The sequence below is a fragment of the Nematolebias whitei genome, chromosome 21, assembly GCF_014905685.2.
Source record: "Nematolebias whitei isolate Nwh7 chromosome 21, NemWhi1, whole genome shotgun sequence".
NCBI classification, from domain to species: Eukaryota; Metazoa; Chordata; class Actinopteri; order Cyprinodontiformes; family Rivulidae; genus Nematolebias; species Nematolebias whitei.
This window is the reverse complement of record NC_056518.1, coordinates 7,287,178-7,309,763: the sequence shown is the minus strand read 5'-3', so window position 1 is coordinate 7,309,763 and position 22,586 is coordinate 7,287,178. Positions and strand designations below refer to the sequence as shown.

The 22,586-nt window shown below is 42.8% G+C and overlaps 1 protein-coding gene across 1 annotated transcript in view; it reads left to right on the top strand.

Moving 5' to 3' along the window:
* slc39a8 (solute carrier family 39 member 8) overlaps positions 1 to 22,586 on the top strand; it is a 36,955-nt gene that overhangs the window by 13,092 nt on the left and 1,277 nt on the right. The window contains exons 5-7 of the mRNA XM_037695287.1: positions 1,646 to 1,816; positions 11,181 to 11,388; positions 17,031 to 17,215. Coding sequence (XP_037551215.1) covers positions 1,646 to 1,816; positions 11,181 to 11,388; positions 17,031 to 17,215 — 564 coding nt within the window. The remainder of the gene's footprint in view (positions 1 to 1,645; positions 1,817 to 11,180; positions 11,389 to 17,030; positions 17,216 to 22,586) is intronic.

Below are 22,586 nucleotides of genomic sequence, written 5' to 3'. Positions count from 1 at the left end.
GATTGTTTTTATACAGCTCTCCAGGAGACGCTCTTCACATTTTCTTTTACATTGCATTGAAACAATTCGTCTGACAAGACTCTGCTCATGTTACATTAAATAACACAGCATCTGCGTCGAACTCAGTTGTGTTTAATCTCAAAAGTAGTCCATTCCTTAAATGGGACTGTGAAAATAGCCTTTCCTGTCCTTTTTTTTCTCCTGCCTATGTTCTACCTAACACACACCTGACAGTTTTATCACTGATATTAGGTTGTTTGTATTAATAAACAAACAACAAAAAAATAGATTCAGTTTCAATTCAGTTTACATAGCGCCAAGTCACAACAGAAGCTGTCTCAAAGCACTATACAAAAAACAACAATTTTCAGTCAGGTCATCTGGACGGTTTCTTTTTTGTGCTGAGACATTTTGCCCTCCATCCAGAAGGCTTCATCAGTCTGAGGAAACACCACACAAAACTGCTTCTCCCCCATCAGCTTACTCCAAAGTGGAAAAAAACCCCAGTAATGTTGGTGCCATGCCCTCTCCTCCAGAGCCCGCACTCTCCCTTGTCGACGGTCATGTCAAACTGCTTCAAAACACCAAAGTCCATGCTCAACTGTACAAAAACATTCACATACATAAAAAAGGCCAATTAGTAAAAGTTCTTTATCTAAGGAAGCCAGCAGAAACATTGAATCTTCACTTCATCAAAGTCTTCCATTCTGAGCAAGCACAAAGGAGACGGTGGAAAGGAAAAACTCCCTTTAACAGGAAGAAACCACCAGCAGAACCGGGATCAGGACAAGCGGCCATCTGCTTCGACGGCTGGCTTTGAGAGGACAGGAAGGAGAAACAAATGAACGCAGAATGACAGGTCCAGGTGTACCCCCATTGGAAGAAAGACAAAAAAACATGTTAAAGATAGTAATAATTACAAATACAAACAGGTAGGGTAGAGCAAGTTAAGACGGCAGCAGAGTGAAGAAATGTGTGTCAGTTTATTCTCCAGCAGTCTAAGCCTATCGTAGCAAAACTAAGGGATAGCTCAGGAAACTCAAGCCAACCCTAACTATAGGATTTATCAAAAATGAAAGACTTTAAGCCCAATCTTAAAGTAGACAATGTGTCAGCCTCACAAACAGAAACTGGAAGTTGGTTCCACAAGAGAGGAGCCTGATAACTGAAAGCTCTGCCTCCCATTCCGCTTTTGGAAACTATAGGAACAGCAAGTAAGCCTGCAGTCTGAGAGTGAAGTGCTCTGTTAGGAAAGTATGGAACAATAAGATCTGTAATATAAGATGGAGCTAGGTTGTTGAGAGCTTTGTATGTAAGAAGTAAGATTTTGAATTCTACCAGATTTAGATAATAGATCCCTTTTTTGTTTATGCTTTACATCTTGACCAAGTTTTAGGAAAGTTTTATGGTAATTTTGTACCAAGTAAAATAATTGTTTTTAATTTTTATTTTACCTGATTTGTACACTTTGTTAAACATTTAGTTTTTCTTTCATAACAAATGAGGTAGAACAGTTCATAGTAGAAACATTTAATATTTAACAGTGATTCTCTTGTGTAATGAAAAAAAAAAATCTGATTTGGGAAGAATCTTTTTTGAGTACATTGAAGAATCTCTAATTTGATGTTTCTGTCTATTTTTCAAGCATGGCCACAGCCACTTCACTCCTGCTGAGCCATCTCAGGAAAACTATGTTCATAATGGAGACATGTGGGGTACAAAGGACTCTATAGTTTTGACCAGCATTTCCACAATCACCTCTGATAAAAGCAGCCTGAACTCTGAGCCCCCTCATACAAATGTGTCACCATCTCAGGTATTGTTTTGCATTCAAAATCTCTCTTTTGTTTTTTAGATAAACTAATCAATTAGGCAGTAAACTGAAAACCTGATTTACTCTTTGTGTATAGTACTAATGTTGATGTAATTATCATTCAAAAGCTCATAGCAGATGATAATGTTTTTATGTTTGTTTATCTCTGTGTTATCAATATATCTCATGAACCACTGGATAAATTCTAATGAACAATCATGTGTCTTGGACACTTGGGTGAAGAGAGGGCAGAACAGTCAATTGACTACCACCTGGTGGGGAGTTAGGCCATGTGGCAGGGGGCTGCTGAACAGACCTAATAAACTCAAATGTATAGTAAGGGTGAACTGGGAATTTTTGGTGGAGCCCCCTGTCTGTGCAATCTTCAACTCGCACTGTGAGAATTTTTCTCATGTCTGCTGGGAGGATGAGGACATTGAACTTGAATGTGCCACATTCAGAGCTTCTATTGCAGATGTGACTTTCAGGAGTTGTGGTCTGAAGCTCATTGGTACCTGCCATGGTGTCAACCAAAGGATCCACTGGTGGACCTCAGTGTTGATGAAGGTCATAAAGCCAAAGAAGGTGGTTTTAGGACTTGGCTTTCATGGAGGACACCTGAAGCAACTGACAGGTACAGGGTGACCAGAAGGACTGCAGCTTTTGTGGTTGCAGATGAAAAAGATCAGGGAGGCCATGAAGAAGGATTTTCGGGTGGCATTAAGGAGTTTCTGGCAAACTGTTGAGCAACTCAGAAAAGGAAAGCAGGCTCCTTCACAACTGTGCTTGGTTTGGGTGGGGAACTGCTGTCCTGGACTGGGAGTATTGTTGAGCGGTAGAAGGAGCACTTTGGGGATTTCCGTAATCTGTCCACCATGTCCATCTTTGTGGAGGCAGAGTCTGAGGACTTGAGAAAAGACAAGTCCATTACCATGGCAGATGTCCCCAGGTTATTCAAAAAGCTCCCTGCTGGAAGAGTGTTAGGGGTGGATGTGATTTGCTCTGAGATGCTGAACCACTAGTCAAATTATCAGATTATAGGCTAAAGTTTGATGTGATAGTAGCTGAGAGACATCCTAAACATTTATTCTGACACACCAAGGTTGTAGGTTGTCATTTCACTCGTCTTTTCAGTGTTGCATGGAGGCCTTTGGAGTGGCAAACTGGGGTACCATACAATACCATACCATTTTATTTATAGAGCACTTAAAACAGCTACAAGGCCAACCAAAGTGCTGTACAGACAGAACAACAGACAACAGACGAAGCAATATACAAAATGAAGTAAATAAAAAATATAGACATAAAAACGATGCAGATAATAAATAAGACGACAAACCAGTGTGGAGCGTACAAGTTCACAACACAGATCCTCTGGTGTTGAAAGCTACTGAATAGTAGTGGGTTTTTAAACGGGATTTGAAAACCGAAAGGGAGGGGGCCAGTCTGATAAGCAGAGGTAACTCGTTCCAAAGTCTTGGTCCTGCTGCAGAGAAGGCCCTGTCACCTCTGCGCTTAAGACGAGTTCCTGGAACTTTGAAGAGCAACTGGTCCGCTGACCTCAGGGAGCGTGGTGGAACATATGGTTGTAGATCAGAGATATGGGGGGGGGGGGGGGGGCCTGTTCAGCGATTTGTAGACATACAGGAGTATTTTGAACTGGATTCGAAGGTGAACCGGTAGCCAATGCGGTGAGGCCAAAACTGGTGTAATGTGCTCTCTTTTGCCTGTACTGGTTAAAAATCAGGCTGCTGCATTCTGGACCAGTTGTAGTCGTGCAATGGGGGTCTGACTGATACTAAACAGGAGTGAATTGCAGTAATCAAGCCTAGATGGGGGAGTGGTGGCACAGAGGTTAGAAGATGGGCTTGTGATCGGAAAGTCGCAGGTTCACCTCCCGGTACCCATCCATCCATCCATCCATTTTCTTTACCCGCTTATTCCATTTTGGGTCACGGGGTTCGCTGGTGCCCATGTCCAGCAATCACTGTGCGAGGGGCGGGGTACACCCTGGACAGGTCTCCAGTCCATCACAGGGACACATAGAGACAAACGAGACAAACAACCATTCACTCTCTCACTCACGCCTAGGGACAATTTAGAGTTACCAATCAGCCTAACATGCATGTTTTTGGACTGTGGGAGGAAACCGGAGTACCCGGAGAAAACCCACGCATGCACGGAGAGAACATGCAAACTCCACCCAGAAAGGCCCCTGGACCGGGTTTTGAACCAAGGACCTGCTTGCTGAGAGGCAGCAGCTCTACCAGTTGCGCCACCGTGCTGCCCCCTCCCGGTACCGTCAACATAAAAAAAAATGTGGGTGGAAAAGGTGAAACACCCACACCTCCCTCCACCCGCATTCGCCCCACCCTGGACCCCTGAGCAAGGCCCATAACCCCCACCATCTGCTCCATAAACAGGTCTCTCTTGAAAATGAGTTCTCGTGGCTCAATGAGACTACCTGGATTAATAAAGGCTAAATGAAAAAAAAAATGTAATGAATGCATGTATTACTGTCTCCAGGTTAGTTTTGGACAATATGGGCTTCAGCTTAGACAGCCACCTCAGTTGGAAGAAACATGATTTAACAATCATGTTTACATGACTGTTAAGTTTCAGGGAAGGGTCCATTATCACTCACAGATTAGTGACTCTGTTTTTCTGACAGGGTTAGAGCGTAAATGTCAATGCAGTGGTTTGTGATTGTGTCGTTGGGAGGGAACAACATGACTTCAGACTTCTTTTCATCGCAACTTAAGAAATTTAAAGCCATCCAGTCCCTGATTTCAGCCAGGCAGTCGAGCAGAGGTTGAATAGGGCATGTACCATTGTGTCTTAGGGGGAAGTAAATTTGACAGTAATTGGTATAGAAGTGAAAGGTTATGTTGTGTTTCCGGAAAAAAGCACCAAGTGGCAGCAGGTGTAGAGAGAATAGGAGGGGACCCAGGCTGGACCACTGCGGAACCCCCCATTTAAGCTCTGTTGCTGCAGAACTAAAATCCTTGATGGAGACACAAAAGGATCTGTCAGTGAGGTAGGATCTGAACCAATTGAGTGCTGACCCTGTGATGCCCACCCATTGCTCCAACCTAGCAATGAGGATCTCATGGTCGATGATGTCAAAGGTGGCTGTGAGGTCCAACAGGACAAGCAGCACAGAATCACCAATATCTGTGGATCTGAATATGTCATTAAAAACCTTCAATATGGCAGTTTCAGTGCTGTTGAGAGGTTTAAAGCCAGATTTGAATAGCTCTAAGATGGTGTGATCTTCCAAGAAGCACTTCAACTGGGACTCAACTGTTTTCTCCTGTATTTTAGAAACAAAAGGGAGTTTGGAGACAAGCCAGAATTTGGAAACGACTGAGGGGTCAAAGTTTGTTTTTTTCAGGAGAGGCTGGACAGCAGCATGTTTAAAGGTTTTTTGCACCACGCCAGTGGATAAACTACTGTTTACTATATCAAGAATGGATGGACCTAGAGTAGGAAAAACCTCCTTTAGTAGTCGAGGGGGGACCACATCAAAGGGGGAACCAGAAGGTTTCAAGCTGCACATGACCTGCTCTAGAGAAGATAGAGTGATGGGTTCAAAATGGTCAAATAGAGCTACAGATTGAGGTGGGATGGATGAGTCATGAGTTGGAGGGGAAATGAGAGCCCTGGTGGTCGCAATTTTTTCCAAAAAGAAATGTAAGAAGTTGTCGCACAGCTCAGTCGAGGTTTCCAGAGGTGATGGTTCAGTGAGGTGGAGAACAGAGTTTAGGGTAGAGAAGAGGACACGTGGGTTGTGAGAGTTTGAGGTTATGATATCAGAAAAGTATTTGGATTTAGCAGCTTTTACTGCTTTCTGACAACGGCGCCAACTCTCTAAGTATTTGAAAAGAGACCTGCAGCCTGTCTTTCCTCCATTTGCGCTCCGCCCTCCTGCACTGCTGCCTAACGGCCTTGGTGACGTCACTCAGCCAAGGTTCTGCTCTGAGTTTTGATTTTCTAGTTTTAACAGGAGCGACATGATCCATAGTCTTTAAGCAGACATTGTTGAACTGGGATGTCAGCTCTTCAGTGGTGGTGAGAAACACCGGGGGCTGAATGATCATTTCAGAGTTATAAGAATCTGGAAACGTGCAGCAGTGAAGTGGTTAATGGCCAGGCTACTACATGCAAGAATGCACGGCTTAGGAGTTAGATGGGGGAGGGTGAATTCAAACCGGACTGGCATGTGGTCTGAAAAAACATTATCACCAATTTCAAGTTTACTAACAGACATATCACGTGTTAAAACAAGGTCCAGTGTATGTCCGCGCTCTTGGGTGGGACCGTTTACATGCTGCATTAAGCTTCCAGTATACTGCTGCGTACGTACGCATGTACTGTACACAGAGGGTTCAGACTTCGTACTCCAGCGTACACCCTGAGCAGCTGCAGAGCAGCTTTACAGACAAAGGGCATTTACCTTTGGGACAAATTGAGGTCGCCGATTGGTCATTTGCTGACACGCCTACTGGATTGATTGACAGGTCGGGGAAAAAAACCGAGCGCTGGCAGCCTCAGCCACAGCGGTGTTCTGCGTTTATATGTTGTTAATAAAAAGATCTAATAAAAAACGGGGAGCGCTAGCTCTGCAGCCCACACATCAGACCAACCCCCTAGGAAATCTCCAGACCCTCCCGCAGCCACGCTAGACCTGAGTTCAATTCGCTCATGACAAATTCCTTCATTTCTCACCATTTCAGTCATGGCATCAACGGAGGAGGAAGAGATCACTTGCCTCTTGGCCAAAAAACAAAAGAAAAGGCCAGATCAGGGATGAAGAAGGGGAATTTAATACATTGGTGTCACATACAAAACAGTCCGTCGCCGGGCAGTTTATTGTGCGACACCGCGTACACGTATGCGGTCGTAAAAATTGAGCTTTGCATGGACATACCCTGGGGGGGTACGCTCAAACCTCCACGTACGTATGTGCGTACCTCTGCGTATGGACGTACGCAGCAGTATACTGGGGGCTTTAGAGTAAATGAGTCCAATAAATCTACAAAGTCCTTAACCAAGGGCTTTTCAGGACAGCACACGTGCAAATTAAAGTCCCCAATAATGAAAACATGATTATATTTTGGTGTGATTTCAGCCAAGAAATCAGAAAACTCATTTATGAAATCCTTAGACCGAGGTGCTAACCTCGGACCTAACAGCCCGAGGTACGGTCTGTTAGGTCCCTGTATGACCGGTGTCAGAGCCTGGTCCGCATTGCCGGCAGTAAGTCGGGCTTGTTCCCAGTGAGAGTTGGACTCCACCAAGGTTGCCGTTTGTCACCGATTCTGTTCATAACTTTTATGGACAGAAATTCTAGTCGCAGCCAAGGCGTTGAGGGGATCTGTTTTGATTGTGTCTCAGCTTTTTGCAGATGACGTGGTCCTATTGGCTTCATCAGATCGTGATCTACAGCTTTCGCTGGAACGGTTTGCAGCCGAGTGTGACGCGGCCGGGATAAAGTTCAGTTCCTCCAAATCCGGGGCCATGGTCTTGAGCCGGAAAAGGGTAGAGTGCCCTCTCCGGGTCAGGGAGGAGGTCCTACCCCAAGTGGAAGAGTTCAAGTATCTTGGGGTCTTGTTCACAAATGAGGGAAAAATGGAACATGAGATTGATAGGCGGATAGGTGCAGCGTCTGCAGTGAAGCAGGTGCTGTACAGGTCTATCGTGGTGAAGAGAGAGCTGAGTCAAAAGGCGAAGCTCTCAATTTACCAATCGATCTACGTTCCTACCCTCATCTATGGTCATGAGCTTTGGGTTGTGACCGAAAGAACGAGATCTTGGATACAAGCGGCCGAAATGAGTTTTCTCCGCAGGGTGTCTGGGCTCTCCCTTAGAGATAGGGTGAGAAGCACAATCATCCGGGAGGGACTCAGAGTAGAGCCGCTGCTTCTCCACGTCGAGAGGAGCCAGTTGAGGCGGCTTGGGCATCTGTTTAGGATGCCTCCTGGACGCCTCCCTGGTGAGGTGTTCCAGGCACGTCCCATCGGGAGGAGGCCCGGAGGAAGACCCAGGACACGCTGGAGGGACTATGTTTCTCAGCTGGCCTGGGAACGCCTCGGGATTCCCCCCGGAGGAGCTGGACTAAGTGGCTGGGGAGAGGGAAGTCTGGGCCTCCCTACTTAGGCTGCTACCCCCGCGACCCGACCCCGGATAAGCAAAAGAAAATGGATGGATGGATAGACCGAGGTGGGCAGTAGACAAGTGTGCATAAAGTCGAAGGCTAATGGCCGAGTTCAAAGACGCTCAGCTCAAAGCTGGCGCGGGAAACTGGGATGGGCAGTTGTTTCCAGTCAAAAGTTGATTTGAATATTGTTAATAATCCACCACCGCGCCAGCCTGATGGCTGCGGTGCGTTAAAATACAGACAGTTTGGTGGCAATAATTCCATCAAGGCGCTGGACTCACCCGGAGACATCCAAGTCTCTGTGATGCAGAAAATGTCCAAATCATGCTCTTGAAAGTAGTCCCTGAGGATAAAAGTTTTGTTGGTAATAGATCTTGCGTTGACCAAACGCATCCGGATACTATTCAAAGTGGAGCCAGCAGCGGTGAAGTTAGTGCGTGCCTATGGCCGCAGGTTTTCAATAACAGCCCCTCCGTTGTTTACCTGGTCCGGGCACGTGGGAAGCTGGCGATGGAAACCCTGATCACCAGCTGAAGAGGAAGATGCAGCGCGCAGGGCTTTAAGCTTTACCAGCCGCCCAGCACATTTTCTCCTGCGTCTGTAGCGATGTCTCCGGGCAGGCAGGTGAGGAGCGCAGCAGAGGTAAACTGGCATGTTCGCCAGCAGGGGGTAGGGCGGGTGGTCCAGAGGTACGCTCATATTGGTCCAAATAAGCGACATCGGCGGCAGAAAAACGAAGATCCAGAAGCTGTTGTCGGTCATACACCAGCAGCGAGTTTATGTCCCAGATAAAAAATGAACAAAACACAAATAATCCGAACACCATCAGCAGAGATGGATTGCAAACCATGTACACAGGCGCCATCTTACCGGAAGTCTTCAAGTCTTCATTTCATTCAAATGTCAAATGGGTAATGGTTACCATTTTTGAAAAGGGAGACTGGATAGTGATAGTAACTATCATGGAATCAGTTTTCAGCCTTCTTGGGAAATTGTACTCCGGGATGTTGGAAGGAAGGCTTCAAGTGATTGTCGAACCTCAGATTCAGGAGGAGCAGTGTGCCTTTTATTCTGGTTGTGGAACAGTGGACCAGACCTTTACTTATGCCCAGGGCTCATGATCAGGGTTGCTCGGGGATTATGAGCCATGAGTCTACATGGGTTTTGTAGACCTGGAGAAGACTCCTGATGGTGTTCTGTGAGGATTCTGCAGGAACATGGGGTGCCAGGATTGCTTTTAAGAACTGTCCAGTCCTTGTATAACTAAATCAGGAGCTGTGTTCACATTCTTGGCACAAAGTCAAGCTCATTTTCGATTTAGGTTGGACTCCACCAGGGCTGTCCCTTGCCTCCAATCCTTTTTGTGGTGTTCATGGACAATATCTCAAGACACAGCTGTAGTGAGGAGAAAGAATGAAGAGCTCCATTATCTGGGGGGTGGGGTTCAAAGCAGAGCCATTGCTCCTTCCTATTGAAAGGAGTCTGTTGAGATAGTTCAGACATCTCATTAGGATGCCTCCGTTTGGAGTTTTTTTGGGCATGTCCCTCTGGGTAGAGACCCTAGCGCAAACCCAGAACTCACTGGAGAGATTATATACAGTATTTTCTCTGGCCTGGGAATGCCTTAGAGCCCCCTAGGAGGAGTTAAAGAGTGTTGCTGGTGAGAGGGATATCTTGGTTTCTCTTTTGGACCTGTTGCCTCCATGACCCAATGACCCAACTATGGATAAGTGGTAGAATATGGAGATGCAGTAAAGAAATAATTTGGTGTGGGAGTAGCTGAGACTGATCCCCAAGACATATTGTGAGTGCTAAAAGATTACGCTAGCTACACTAGTAGTCTGGATAGTGATAGTAGTAGTAAGTAGTCTTCCTTTACTGTTAGGAGTAAACTTTGTCTCATAAACCACTAGACAGATTTTAATGATACTTTTAAGAATTATTTAATGAAGGTCCTGCTACAACTAATCAACACTAGGCTACAAAAACAGTTATGCTCCAGTCAAATTAACAGATAATAGGCTAAAGTTTGATGTGATAGTAGCTGAGAGACCTCCTAAACCATTATTCACAAAAAATCCCTCATGATTCTACATCACGAGATTGTACTTTTACTGGATTTGACCAAAACATCTATAACTTTGTCCTTTTTCATTACAAGATGATTTTAGTTCTGGTATGTATGGTGTCAGGCTGTTAATCCACAAGGATTTTTATTGCTTATGAAGCAGATCAGAAATTCAGTTAATATTCAGCATTACTATTGTCATGTTGTCTGGTTAGAAAAGTCTAAAATGTTATACAAACAGACATGCTGATGATACAGAGAGGTCGTGCAGTAAAATTAAGCTGCTGGCCTCCCTTCTCTTCATGATAAATGCTGGCATTGTCGGACGTGGACACAAAGACTCCTTGTTTGTTCAGGGTTTGTAAAAGCTCCATTTTGTCTCATCAGAGCGACTCCAACTAAATGCCAAGAGCTCTGTTTGTGTCTGCCTGTTCTCAGATTTCCTGTTAACCCCACTTGATCCATAATGTTGGTAAAGTAAAAAATGTTGCATAAGTATTTAGTTATTTTAGAGAACATATTTGCTGCTGAATCAGTATTTGTTACATGTTGTGAACATCATGTTTTTTAAGTCATGCTATCAACATGTGCATTTGGTCAGACCATCATATTTGAGCAAATATTGAAAATTGTTTACATTTTCTCCAGACATTTGTGCTCACTGAAGACTAAATGCCAAACATTCCTTGACAAAAATCTTTTAGCCACACTGCCTTTCATGGCAGAGTTTTAAGTAACAGTTGTAGCTTTCTTTGGTCAAATCTTTAAAATGTGCAATATCATGATATAACAAGATGTCACGCTAGATTATGTGATGTGAATGACTCTAAGATACTGTCACATAAATTTTTTTTATCTATTTGTAAAACTGTCAATTACAGCCTTTTTTGTGTTGGCTAATGTTAGTTGATTGGCAGTGGCAGCCCCCTACAAGTGGGTTGACTTCAAAAGTTAATGCACACAAAATGAATACCCACTAAATCCATAACATACTTTTTTATGCCTTTTTCAATAATCCTGCCGGTCCTTTAGCTAAATTGTGCTTAGCCATGTTACCAAACTCATGTTTGTTTTGACGTGATTAAAGTTAGTAATATCAGAGGCTGTTTTGCCTTTAACTTGTCCTGTCACTTTTCCAGGATGTCCAGCTGTCAGGTGTAACGTGTCACTGGCTTTGTGGCCAGCGCATCACCAGCATCAAGACAGTGGCGTGGATGATAACCCTCAGCGACGCACTGCACAACTTCATTGATGGTCTGGCCATCGGTGCGTCTTTTACAGTGTCAATACTGACGGGGTTCAGTACGTCCACCGCCATTGTCTGTGAGGAGTTTCCCCATGAGCTGGGTTAGTGAGAAGTACAGAAAATTAACCCACCACTTTTATCATTTTGTGCAAGACTTTAAGACTATCCTTCATAAGCCAAACATCAATTACAAACCCAAATCTTTTTTTCTAATTGTTTTCCATGATCAAAATGACAGCATTTGTTTTTTCCCCATGAAGAGTCAATAGAGTCGGAGTTTCTTTGTCATTCGCACCACATGTGGTACATGTGGTGGAACGAAATTTTGTACACAGGGACCCAGTTACATCCAACAATAAAAGGTAAAAGAAAAACAGTAATAAGATCTAAGCTATGAACGAAGAAAAACATAAACTAAAAATATGCTAAGAACTAGTAGCATAAAAACAATATGCCAAACAGCAGCACAAACATGGGTCTGTGTGATCAGATGAGTACGAATGAACAGAGCAGCATGAAACAGATCAGCAGCAGCATGAAACAGATCAGTAGCTTGATGTGATTTTTCACAGTGATTATTCTGGTTAGAGATTCATGAGTCTAACAGCCTCAGGGTAGAAGCTGTTCCTCAGTCTAGTGGTTCTACACTTAATGCTCCTTATCCTCCTTCCTGAGGGGAGCGGGGCAAAAAGTGTGTGTGCTGGGTGAGTGGGGTCCTTCATGATGCAGGTGGCCCTCTTCCTCCATCTAGAGGTGTTTATGTCTGTGATGGTGGGGAGGCTGACTCCAACAGACTTCAGTGCAGCCTTCACCACTCTCTGCAAAGACTGAAAATAGCGTAGTCAAGCCTTCTCTGCTTGTGAGAGAAATTTTAACTATCCAACTTATTCCTAGCCCCAATGGCACCTTGCGTGAATTATGGGTGCAATTTCTGGCATGGCCCACAACTTGCATTTGTTTATTCAAATTCAATTCAACTAAAAATACTTCATTAATCTTAAAGGGAAATTAAATGTCGTTGTTACTCATTATCCTCGTTTCATTAAGAGCTGTTATAGATACTGATGGCTTTAGGCAGGAAGGATCTCTTGTAAATCAGTCCCACAGCAGATCCGAAGAAACTGGCCGCAGATTCATTCAACCTTTATTTAAACAGATAAATCACATTGAGCCTAAAAGACTCATTTACAAGTGAGACCTGTTTGGACAGACACAAAAGTGGTAAAATGGACACATGTAGGAGTTGGAGGTGAAAAAATTCCTATGACTTTTTTTTCCTGCCTGAGGAAAAAAAAAACTAATATTAATAAAACACCTTGCATAAACAAGCACATAGTGACATAGACATTCTGCAGAGGGGGGAGCCAAGAGCAGTGAGCATGTTCATAGATGCTCTCGAGGTCACTGTAAGAGTTCTGATAAGGATGGAATAATCAGCCAATGTCCTCCGGTGAGATCCATAAACATTCTCGAGGTATGTCGAGGAATGGCCAAGAATAACGTCTATGAGAATCCAAGAGTCCTGAAATGATGACAAAGTTTATTCAGCTGGTTTCATCTGGTTATCAGTTGGAAATTCCTCGGGGAGGGTGTGGTGAGCGTCAGATCACATGTTCTCCAGGTGAATTCAGATAAGATGTCCTTCAAGGCCAGCCAAGGGAGCCAAATTCAGATAAACACACAGTTGTTTTGGGACAGGCAGAACTTTAATGACATCTCCCTTGAGTCTGTGTTGGTCCACTCAGTTCCGAAATGTCCAAAATACATGGCCCCACCAATGGTACGTGACTGAGTAAAATCCCTAAGATCTGATCCATTCTGCCCAAAGCATTTGAGTCTGAGTACTCGAGACACGAGCCAAGCCATCATAAAGGCAAGCAGTGTGATCGGGTCCCAATTTGCTGCCGACGACTTCCTTGATTGATTGATAAAACCAGTAACCAGCCGAATCCAAAAAGCAGGAACCAGTTATCAAAAATCCAATTAAATATGCATACTTAAAATCCACAAATGACAGCAGAGATAGACACATCATCAAGTCTTCCAAGTCAATGAGCTGCGTGCGTGCCAACAGGGCAAATCGGCTTGCCTAAAGCTTGTCTTATCTTCGAAGAAATGTTGTAAATTGAGTTGAGGGACCAACTGATCAAAAAGTCCATAATTATGGTTCGAAAGATATGCAAGATAGTCTCACAAGCAGTTTCACAGACAGACTGAGCAACAAAGCAAAGCGGAGAGGGAGGGGAGAAGCATCCGATCTCGGCAAGAGCAAGTGGTGAATGATGATGCTGTCCGATTCATCCACTCGGATTCGGCTGACCTCTTTGTTCCTCCGGGCTACAGGACTGCCCAAATGCCAGGCAGAAGTCCTCCCAGAACGATGGCCACTCCTCTCAGCAGCCTGCCAAGCTCCTCGTTGCTGCAGACAGCCAGCTGTAGGTGCCGGGAGATGATCCCAGTTCTTCTGCTGTCACGAGCTGTGCTTCCTGCCATTTTCAGGATCTCAGTGGTCAGGCACTCAAACACAGCTGGCAAGGAGACAGGAATGCATCTACGGCACCTTCTTTTCAACTCATTTGATATTTGGGGTTACAGCTGAGATATTATGTGTGAACAGTACAAGTTAATGTAGTTTCTCCGAGCATTGTAGATTTAATTTAAACATGTAGGAACACCACCTGTCAGAGCTCAAACAGGACAATATAATCATACCATTGTCTGATGAGGATGAGGGATGGAGGACGACCTGAAGGAGTGGCTGCAGATTACATCTACTAGCATGTTTAGCTACTTATACTAGCATATTTAGCTATTTCATTGACTCGGTTCTTCTGACAGTGAAGCGATGAACAACCTGAAAAGCGCTGAGGTGTATTAGTATCTTTAATAATGTCGGTTGTGTTTTGTTAAAAGAGGTGGGACACAATCTTATTTACCTTAAAGCAGACACAGAGCCCAGCCAAAGCCTTAAGTCCTCCATCACTGAGCTTGGGTTAATTACAGAGAAAATCGTAATACTGTAGATGAACAAATACTATAATGCTGTGTCCTCCATACACTTGAAATCATACCTGATATTCTCGTCACTGTTTTCAATTCTTCTGAGGATCCGGCGTCTCTACTCCTGTGGTTTATTGTAGTCCAGACACAAAGTAGGATGCAGGTTTTCCTCCATCGGCCATTTGTCAACAAAGTGAAATGAGCTCACATACAGTTTTTGGGTGGTCTCTTCAAGTTCACATTTTTCAGACACATTTTTCTTAATTCCTCATCTGTAGGTAGATGATGGAAACTATACCACTTTTCACAGGAACACTTTTTTGTTTTGTGTCCATGTTCAAAACACTTGTTATGAAGAAGGCTACGTGTGTTAATGTGCAAAAGTGTAGTCCTGACATGTTTTTAAAACCTTTTTGTGTGCTGTAATGTGCGGGAGGTCCAGGATTAGGTTGTATCCTGGACAACAGTAACGACATTACTATTAGACATTTCCTTGTGTTTTTTGTAGCAGATGTGTAGTTATAAGAGTTAATATTGTGGCACTTGGCCCCATAATCGATCCGTGGTGAGAAGAATTTATAAAGACATGGTTACTTAGAACCCAAAGGCAGTGAAGTTGGCACGGATGGGCAAATCCAGATGTGTTAACATGATTCAACGACTCCAAATAGACAAAGTTCTGAAAATTATGAGGATGGGGATGAATAATCTTCAGTTCCACAGAATTCTGGACCCCCACACGTGAATAGAGCCAAGGGATTTCAAACCAGACAACCACTAGATTTGAGTGGACCAACGGGCCTGTCATCACAGACCGACTGTAGTTTGAGTGGGGCTGAAGAAGTCTACAGCACCGAGGAACAGACAAAACGCTCCAGCAGCTCTCATGCTGATCTGAAGCTGGGTGCAAAACCAGCATGCAGAGCAGAAAGGTAATCCATATCAAAGCACAGAGCGAGCTACCAGAGTGTCCGCTCATTCTGAAAGGCATGATTCTGGCTCTGTTTGGGTCCATAGAGTTTTGTTCCAGGGGATTAAAAAAACCTGCTTGGGTAAAGCCCTCCACAGGTTCAGGATCTGTCCGAACTGAGCTTAATGAAGAAAACAGATGAGACCAACAGCGTGAGCCGAAACAGATCCTTCAGCTGACCAGCTCCGAACTGGTGGTCCCATATGGATCCAGTTAATCCAGACTAGTGCAGATGGAACATCAGAAAAACTCTGATGAAAATGCCAATCATTCGAGCAGCGCCTCCCGGCACAAGAGGCTTCCTCACAGGCGAGCAGAAATCAGACTAACTGCTGAGGTTGGAATCTTCCTTGGTGCGGTTCTGGTCCAGCTCTGATCAGCTCCCCCGCAGTAAGACACCCATGGAAAAAGCCGGTCCTACGGAAAGCCAACACGAAACCACACAGCAGTCCTGGTCAAATCCAAGTGATCCAAAAAGATCCGGATGAAAAATCCGGTTGGAACACTGGACCTTCAAACATCTCCCCCACTCGAGAGGCAACCTGGCCAGCAAGCAATGCTCGGAATGACCGATGAGGCTAGAAGTGTTTCTGGTCCTAGTCCCAAAATTCCCAGAGGTTATGTACGGCTCTCTGCATCCACTGAGCACTGAAGTCACTTTGAAGAAGAACCAAACTTTTGATTCCAGTTTGAATCGTCAGTTTGATGTTACAGGACTGCAGAGAGGCCGGGGAGCTTTCGTCCTGCTGCCGCTCGGACCAGGAAGTGTTAATCTTACTTGGGCTATTAAAACATGTGTCATTCAGCAAGTGCAAGTGAGAGTTTCTTCGTGTTCTAGAGTTTTAAAAAAACAGAATGGGGGAGTGGTGGCACAGAGGTTAGAGAGGTGGGCCTGTGATCCGAAGATCGCCGGTTCACGCCCTGGCCCCGACAACATCAAAATTGTGGGTGGGGTAGGTGAAGCACCCACGCTTGCCCCCACCCTCATTCGCCCTACCTTGGGCCCATGAGCAAGGCCCTTAACCCCCATCTGCTCCCTAAACAGGTCTCTCTTGAAAATGAGTTCTTGTGGCTCAATGAGACTACCTGTATAAATAAAGGGTAAATGAAAAAAAAAAAAATCACCAAACGGAAATATAAGCAAGTTAAAAATGTATATTTCCTGTAAATCCTTAAAAAAAAAAAAAAAAAGCCACAGCGTAATTAAGTTCAAGTAGGTTTATTGTCATTTCACCACATGTGGTACATGAAGTGGAACGAAATTTTGTACACAGGGTCCCAGAATAAAAAAAGAAGCTATAATTCACACACTTAAGGCGAGCAGAATCAGGCTCTGAGCCGTTTCCAAAACTAACAAAAACTGGGTTTTCACTGGAGCCTGTGAAGCTGCAGCCCAGCTGAGTGCGGCCTTCTTGGCATTTTCATCAAAATCAACTTAACAATCAGCATTTGATTACAATATCCAACTTTGCACCATAAATAAACATTTTTTAAAGTATGCGCTTGTGTCTTTACCATGAAATACAAACAAACAAACAAATAACACAGATTCCTATGAGCTCATATAATATATATTGTATCTGGGATCTTGGATATGAAAAGAGATTTGACATTTCTGGAAAAGTCTTTCTGTAAAACCACATTAATTAAAATTAAATCACACATCTTCACAGAGCTGCTTCATGAGATTCAAGTTAAAGAAAAGGCAAACACTGCTTTTATTCTCATTTTTAGTGTACTTGTATTAACTCCGTGCTTTCCCTCTCACTGTAGGTGACTTTGTCATCCTGCTAAATGCTGGAATGAGCATTCCTCAGGCCATTTTCTTCAACCTGCTGTCATCAGTGTCGTGTTATCTTGGCCTTGTGTTAGGCATCCTGCTTGGGAGCAACTTTGCTCCAAATGCAATTTTTGCCATAGCTGGAGGAATGTTTCTGTACATTGCATTGACAGACATGGTGAGTTAACTAAGTGGATATGTCTGAAATGACTTAACAATACTGTATTAAAAAAACAGTATTTTCTCAATTTTCACATGTTCCAACTTCCCTGTCCTGCAAAGGCTAAAATCCTAAAACTGATCAATTTCTACTGAAAACTGTTGGAGCTGTTAAAATCAGATTTTTTATTATTTTTACTTAATTGGCATTTTATTTCATAATTTGGCTTCTGGGCAGCATGGTGGCACAACTGGTAGAGCTGCTGCCTCTCAGTGAGCAGGTCCCTGGTTCAAACCCCGGTCCAGGGGCCTTTCTGGGTGGAGTCTGCATGTTCTCTCCGTGCATGCGTGGGTTTTCTCTGGGTACTCCGGTTTTCTCCCACAGACCAAAAACATGCATGTTAGGCTGATTGGTAACTCTAAATTGTCCCTAGGTGTGAGTGAGAGAGTGAATGGTTGTTTGTCTCGTTTGTCTCTATGTGGCCCTGTGATGGACTGGAGACCCATCCAGGGTATACCCCGCCCCTCGCACAGTGATTGCTGGACATGGGCACCGGCGACCCCCGTGACCCAAAGTGGAAGAAGCAGGTAAAGATATTGGATGGATGGATGGATTTTGGCTTCTACTGCTAAAAATTTCCTTTTCAACCCTAGATATACCTGTTGAATTCAACTGGCCTTAAAAAGTATTCATTCAGATACCTCGAACCTTTTCATATTTTGTCACTTTACAACGATAAACTTCAAAGTACTTTACAAGGATTTTATGTGATGGACCAACATAAAATAGTGCATATTTGTAAAGATGGAAGAAAATGATACATGGTTTTCAAAAGTTAAAAAAACCAAAGCATCTAAAAAATGTGTGATGGGCTCTTGTATTTAGCCCCACAGTCAAAACTCTGTAGAAACATCTTTAGCTCTAATTCCTGCTGCAAGTCTTTGTGTCATGAAGCAAAGAGATGGAAATGGAAATACCCTCTGTCTGTGCATCCATGAATGTTGTGAGCATGATAACTTGAAAAATAGGTGAGGTACCAACTTCCATTTTTGTGTGTGGCAACATCTAGGTGTAAGAAAGTTTCTTTTCAAAAATTGGGTTTACCATGTCAGAAGCCAAGATGGCTGCTGCCATAAATGTTTGATTGTGTTATAAGCTTTACAACTTAAAAAATTAAGCACTGTGCTGACATCCATTTTGAAGTGTTGCTGCATCTAGGCATTCGTAAGGTCACTATCGAAAATTGGGTTGCCACGTCAAAATCCAAGATGGCCAACACTATATATATATATATATATATATATATATATATATATAATACAGTATGTAAACCAACCACACACATTATTTGAGCACACTACTTTCTAGTTTTTTTATTGCTTAAAAGTAGAGTTTCCTCAAATGATTGGAGTGGCCAAAGATTAATTTATGGTGGGTAAGGCCAACATTGGTGACACCCTGGCTCCACCATTGCTCCTGGTCATGGATAAAATTGCTCCTGCTGCTCAACAAGATCTGTCTCTCTGCACTGCCTTGAAGAAGCATAACATTTTTTTAGCTCTCGGCCTGGATATTTTAGTTTGTTGTTCTGCTGGAAGATGAACCTACGCCCCAGTCTCAAACCTTTTGCAGCCACTAACAGGTTTTCTGTTCAGCATTTAGCTCTATCCATGTTCCCATCAGCTCTGACTAGCTTCCCTATTCCTGCTAAAGAACAGAAGAATGGAGTAGATGAAGAAGTAGATGAGAAATATGAAGCTGCCACTACCATGCTTTATTGTGGGGTTTGTGTGTTCAGGATGATGTGCAGTTTTAGGTTTGCAGTTTGGCCCAAAAGTTCAACTTTGGTCTGATTTAATCAGAGCACCTTCTTCCACGTTTGCTGTGTCCTTACATAGTTTGTGGCAAACTGCAAACATGCCTGACTATGACTTCTGTCAACAAAGACTTTCTTCTTAACATTCTTTCATAAAGGCCAGATTTGTGGAGTACATAAATCTGGTAATAGTTGCTCTTTGGACAGATTGTCCTAGCTGAGCTGTGGGTCTCTGCAGCTCCTCCAGAGGTACCATGGGGCTTCTTGGCTGCTTCTCAGATTGTTTTCTTTTCCTGATCTTCCAGTTTAGGTGGCAGCCATGTCTTGGTAGGTATGCAGTTGTGCTTTAAACGTTTCAGATGGTAGATGAAACAGTGAAATGTTGAAATCTTGGGAGATTGTTTTATAACCCAACCCTGTTTTAAACTTTAAAAACTTTATCCATGACCAACATTATCTGTTCCTTGCTCTTCTTAGTACTGTTTGATCACTAACGTTCTGTAACAAAAATCTCTGAGGCCTTCACAGACCAGCTAGTTTCATACTGAGATTAATATAACAAAGTTACTAATAAGGTGATTTCAGTGGTTGCACTGGAATTTAGAAGTAACAAAGTGTGTGTGTGTGGTGGGGTGTTTATAATGCATTCCACACTTTTCAGATTTATACAGGAAACTATGTATCCTTTCCTTTAACTTCATAATTTTGTGCTATTTTGTTTCGATTGATCAAAAAAATTCTCAGTAAAATATTTTGGAAGTTTATGATAATACTGGACGGAAAAGTTTAAGGAGTCTAAAGACTTTTTATATTTTGTCTCTGACAGTGGAAATTGGCCTTGCACTGAAAGTGTGAAAAATATTCAGCAATAGACAAAAATACAATTATTTATTTGTTTTGCTACCTAATTTCCAACTTTTAAAAAATTCTAGTTACACCATAGTGCTCAAGGTGCTTCCTTGTGCTGCCCTCAAGTGGTAAAATGTCACGTTTACAGAGAGATTAAAATAAACTTGACTGGAAAATAGGTTGGTAACCATTTTATTCCTAGCCCCCATGGTGTCTTGCACGAATTATAGGCATGACTTCCAGCATGGCCCAGAACCGGTGTTTATTTATGTGTAACAGTATGTGCTAATATAGTTTCTCCAAGCATTGTGGATTTAATTTAAACCTAGGAACACCACTTGTCTGAGCTCAAACAGGACAATATAATAATACCACTGTCTGCTGAGGACGAGGGATGGAGGACTTGAAGAAGTGGCTGCAGATTACATCTACTAGCATATTTAGCTACATCTACTAGCATATTTAGCTTCCTCATTGACTCGGTTCTTCCGACAGTGAAGTGATGAACAACCTGAAAAGCTCAGAGGTGTATCAGTATCTACATAGTAATAATGTCGTTGGTGTTTTGTTAAAAGAGGTGGGACACAATCTTATTTATATTAAAGCAGACATGGAGCCAGCTGGGCAGCACGGTGGCACAACTGATAGAGCTGCTGCCTCTGAGTGAGCAGGTCCCTGGTTCAAAACCTGGTCCGGGGGCCTTTCAGGGTGGAGTTTGCATGTTCTCTACGTGCATGCATGGGTTTTCTCCGGGTACTCCGGTTTCCTCCCACAGACCAAAAACATGCATGTTAAACTGATTGGTAACTCTAAATTGTCCCTAAGTGAGAGAGTGAATGGTCGTTTGTCTCTATGTGTACCTGTGATGGACTTGCGACCTGTCCAGGGTGTACCACGCCCCTCGCACAATGATTGCCGGACATGGGCACCGGCGACCCCCGTGACCCAAAATGGAAGAAACGGGTAAAAGATAATGTATGGATGGATGGACAAAGCCAGCCAAAGACTTAAAGTCCTCCATCACAGCTTGGATTAATTACAGAGAAAATCATAAAACTGAAGACGAACAAATACAATAAAGCTGTGTCCTCCATACACTTGACATCATACCTGATATTCTCGTCTGTTTTCAATCCTTCTGAGGATCCAGCGTCCCTTCTCCGGTGGTTTATTGTAGTCCAGACACAAAGTAGGATGCAGGTTTTCCTCCGTCAGCCGTTTGTCAACACAGTGAAATGAGCTCACTTACAGATCTAAAAAAGTTAAATCTGGTCTTCTGGCCGTAAAAAAATAACATAAAATTGTAGAAACGTTTCATCTTTCATCCGAAAGACTTCTTCAGTCTGAGGAGCTGTATTCAGCTCAGTTTTATAAATAGCACCTTCTCAGAGTGGATCAACCAGTTTTGCTGCTGACAACCAAAACCAGCTGCTCACATGATCAAGGAGGACCATCAGCCTAACAATGGATCATTAGCACACTGATGGCTGTTTACTATTCACAGGGGGCTGAGTGATACTAGCAATAACAGCACTGTAAGAGGGGGACAATTGAACACGGAGGCCACCACCCCTGTTTTATGATGGATGGTTTCGTTTCACAAAGATGGCCTCCTTTACTCCTCTCTCAAACCATCGTTCCTCTCTGTCCAGGATGTGAACATCTTCATCCCTGAAAGAGTGACCGCTGGCCTGGAGATGAGTGTAGACCGCAGAGTTCTGGTCTAATGGTGTTGCTCTTCTGTGCTGGTCCATCCTTTTGGCCAATGGCTGTTTAGTTTCCCCAATGTAAGACTGATCACAGCCCTCCTGACACTGAACAACATACACAATATTACTCCATTTGTGCCGGGGGACTGGATCTTTGGGATGAACCAGTCTTTGCCGTAATGTATTTTGGGGTTTAAAAGCCACTGAGACGTTATGTTTACAAACCAGATTCCAAAAAAGTTGGGGCACTAAACAAATTGTGAATAAAAACTGAATGCAATGATGTGGAGATGGCAAATGTCAATATTTTATTCATAATACAGTGAACCCTCGTTTTTCACTGGGGTTACGTTCCAAAAAGAACCCATGATAGGCGAAATCCGTGAAGTAGTAACCTTTTTTTTTTTTTTTACAATTATTATACAATGAAATACTCCATAATACATTCAAACCAAAGAACAAAACCATTTTACAGGCCCAAGCATTTGTTTAACAAATAAAAGTATATATAAACGTTTTTTACAAATAACTACTGTACTGGAGAGACTGTTTAGCCAATCAGAATGTAAAACACAATGCTCGATGCAAATCCGTGAAATTTGGAAACAACATAATTTTCCCTTAAAATGATACATTCTCTCAGTTTAAACTTTTGATCTGTGATTTGTGTTCTATTCTGAATAAAATATTAGATGTTTGCACCTCCACTTCATTGCATTCAGTTTTTATTCACAATTTGTTCAGTGTCCCAAATTTTTTGGAATCTGTTTTTTATATATGTATATATATATATATATATATATATATATATGTATGTATGTATAAGTATATGTATGTATGTATAAGTATATGTATGTATATATATGTATGTATATGTATATATATATATATATGTATGTATATATATGTATATGTATATGTATATGTATATGTATATATATGTATATGTATATATATGTATATGTATATATATGTATATATATGTATATGTATATATATGTATATATATGTATAT